At 44.1% G+C, this 2,898-nt stretch overlaps 1 protein-coding gene across 1 annotated transcript; it reads left to right on the top strand.

Annotated features, from left to right (window-relative positions):
• Positions 1-356: 356 nt before the first annotated feature.
• On the top strand, positions 357-2,674 carry sna (snail). The gene has a single exon (XM_017631101.1). The coding sequence runs from the start codon at positions 658-660 to the stop codon at positions 2,029-2,031; it is 1,374 nt and encodes a 457-aa protein (XP_017486590.1). The 5' UTR covers positions 357-657; the 3' UTR covers positions 2,032-2,674.
• The last annotated feature ends 224 nt before the right edge of the window (positions 2,675-2,898 follow it).

Below are 2,898 nucleotides of genomic sequence, written 5' to 3'. Positions count from 1 at the left end.
GGGGGAAAAACTATTATTGTTTTGAATTGTTAACGCAATAGCAGCAGCACAAACAACAACAAGTTAATATATGGGGAATACGCTCGAGTGAATATAGAGTAGAGTAGAGTAGGTAGCGCATGAGTGTTGTTGTTGTTGTTGTACGGAGTATGTGTTTTTTTTTTGGACAGCAGAACCACCACCACCACCACCGTCTGCCAGCCAGCCAGCAAGCCAACCAACCATCAATGCGCGCTGGCCGTGGCCGTGGCAATCAATTGAGTAGAATCTGCCTTAAATGCTCATTGCGTCGCCAGACAGGCAAACTATAAAAGACCAAGCCTGTCAACGAACCTGTCATAGCAGCAGCAGTGCTCGCAGAGTGAGGAACAACATCGAAAATTTTGAAGAATAAAAACAAAATAATCAAAATCTAAATCGAATTAATTTCATGTGCTGAAGACGAACTTCGTCGCTGCGCTGTTTTGGTTTTGTTTTTTCATTGTGAGAGAATAGCAAAGTAAAAGACAATAATAAAAAAGTGCGCAATACTATTTGTGAAATAGACACAGCTCGACAAAAAGAGTAAAAAAAAAAACAGTTGAAAAGTTTATTATAAAATCAAGTTCAAAATCTATATAGTTTATATATAAAAAGAACACACACACATCCCCGAAAATGGCCACCACACATGCCACCCAGGATACAACCACAAAATACAAAAGTTGTCCGCTCAAGAAGCGGCCCATCAAGTACGAGCAAGCAGGTGAAAAGGAAACCGTACTCCCCGCGATTGCGATTGCACCGCTACAATATTACGCCGCAGCCGCTGCCTTTCAAGTGGCCACCGCCACCACTATCAAGCAGGAGCCGCAACTAGAGCACTTCCAAGACGAACAGCCGCAAGACCTTTCGCTAAAACGTAAAGCCGGCGCGGACTTTGCGGATTACAGCGTGCCCGCTAAGCGCGAATATGTGCTCAACCTCTCCAAGTGCAGTTATCCGGAGGCGACATTGTCTATACCAACCCAGCACTATCGCCCCGATTCGCCAGCCAACTCTGTGAACTCGCTTCAACCCGCTGAGTTTGCTTTGACATCATCGTCGGCCATGCTTTCGCCGGCTGGAGATTACGATGAGGCAGACTATCACCCACACCAGCCAGCCAACATACACTTGCGTGGTCTGACCGCTGCCACCAGTGGCTACACCACAGCCTCCACCAACTACAAATCAGCCTTCATGCTAGCCGCTGGCGCAACTCCGATGACAGCGCTTTGGAACGCCTACCAACCGGCGTTGAGCGGTGGCAATCTCAGTTCGATCTTTCCTTCGCCAGCCTCTTCGATCGCCACCTCACCGAGTTCGGCGTACAGCTATCAGCATATGACACCACCATCCAGTCCGGGTTCGGAAGCTGGCTCAGAGCCGGAGGATCTTAGCGTACGCAATGATATACCACTGCCAGCTTTGTATCATCATACCGAACTGGCATTGTCGGCATCGTCCTCGAGCAGCGGTGGCAGCAAATCGCTAAAGTGCCATGATAGCGCTGCCTCGGCTCACCACAGCGCAAGCTCCAATGCGGCACACAAGCATGCGAATTACCGCTACAAATGCGATAAGTGTAGCAAAATGTACTCCACCTCGATTGGCCTATCCAAGCATCAGCAATTCCATTGCCCTGCCGCCGTTTGCAATCAGGATAAGAAGCAACATTCATGCCATGAGTGCGGCAAGCTGTACACCACTGTCGGCGCTTTGAAGATGCACATACGCACCCATACATTGCCCTGCAAGTGTCCCATTTGCGGTAAGGCTTTCTCGCGCCCCTGGCTATTGCAGGGCCATATACGTACACACACCGGCGAGAAGCCCTTCCACTGCGGCGACTGTCCGCGCTCGTTTGCCGATCGCTCGAACTTGCGCGCCCACCAGCAGACCCATGTCGAGGTGAAACGGTACGCCTGCAAGCTATGCAACAAATCCTTCTCGCGCATGTCGCTGCTCAACAAGCACGCTAGCTCCAATTGCACCATTACAATTGTGTAGATTAGCGTGCGGCGTGTTGAGGTTTGAAATGAATTGAACGTTCGTGAATCGCGCGGACAATAATTGCCTTGGAAAAACGTTACGCGTACCAAACGAAAAAGTGCCAGCAGCAGTGCGGAGTGGGTGCTCAATCCAAACGAGAAGAAAGAAATACTCAGTATTTTATTTGAATTGCATTCAATTTTATTTATTTATGTAAATTAAGTTAAATTTTAGTGTAAATAGCGTAACTTATTGAATTTCTATTTATCTAATCGCATTTGTGGCAGCATTGAGTTTATGTTTTATAAGTTCTAGTCGAATTCGTTTTATTTGGAATTTCGAAAAATTCTTTTAAGTTGTGTTTGTTATTTAAAACTTTTGCTTTTAGTTTTGAATTACTTTTTTATATATATTTTTATTTTTTTTTTAAAGAATTTTATTTTCATTTCAAGTGTATATTTGAGTTAATTTAACTTGCCAGCAGCAGCACTCGACCAAATTTGCTCATAAGAATACAAATTTAGACTTAAACTTTTTATATTAATTTTAGTGTAAGCAATTTTTATAAAGTAAAACTATACAAATTGTTGTAATAGTTTATAAGTTGGCTATTTTTAAGCTTATTTTTATAAAATGGAGGACACTAAATTTAAATACATACAAACAAGCAAACAAATTTAATGAAAGTCATTTGTATTAAAAAAAAAAAACGGCAGTTTAGAGGTGGCGCACAGTGTTCCGTTTTGGAAAAAGGAGACAAAATAAAATATCTATGGGACGAGAAGAGATTGCGAAATAAATGTAATGGTATTTTAAAGCGGCGACCGCTGTGGTGTAGAGCTTAACAGTGCGCGCTATCACTCGGCAGGGCTTGGTTCAAGACCT

This window comes from Rhagoletis zephyria, unplaced genomic scaffold (genome assembly GCF_001687245.7).
Source record: "Rhagoletis zephyria isolate East Lansing unplaced genomic scaffold, Rhagoletis_zephyria_1.1 Rzeph_scaffold_08406, whole genome shotgun sequence".
NCBI lineage: Eukaryota > Metazoa > Arthropoda > Insecta > Diptera > Tephritidae > Rhagoletis > Rhagoletis zephyria.
Note: the sequence above shows the minus strand (reverse complement) of the source record. Positions and strands in the feature narration are given on the sequence as shown.

Coding starts and splice junctions, on each gene's coding strand:
- sna (XM_017631101.1), top strand. CDS start 658: ATGGCCACCACACATGCCACCCAGGATACAACCACAAAATACAAAAGT.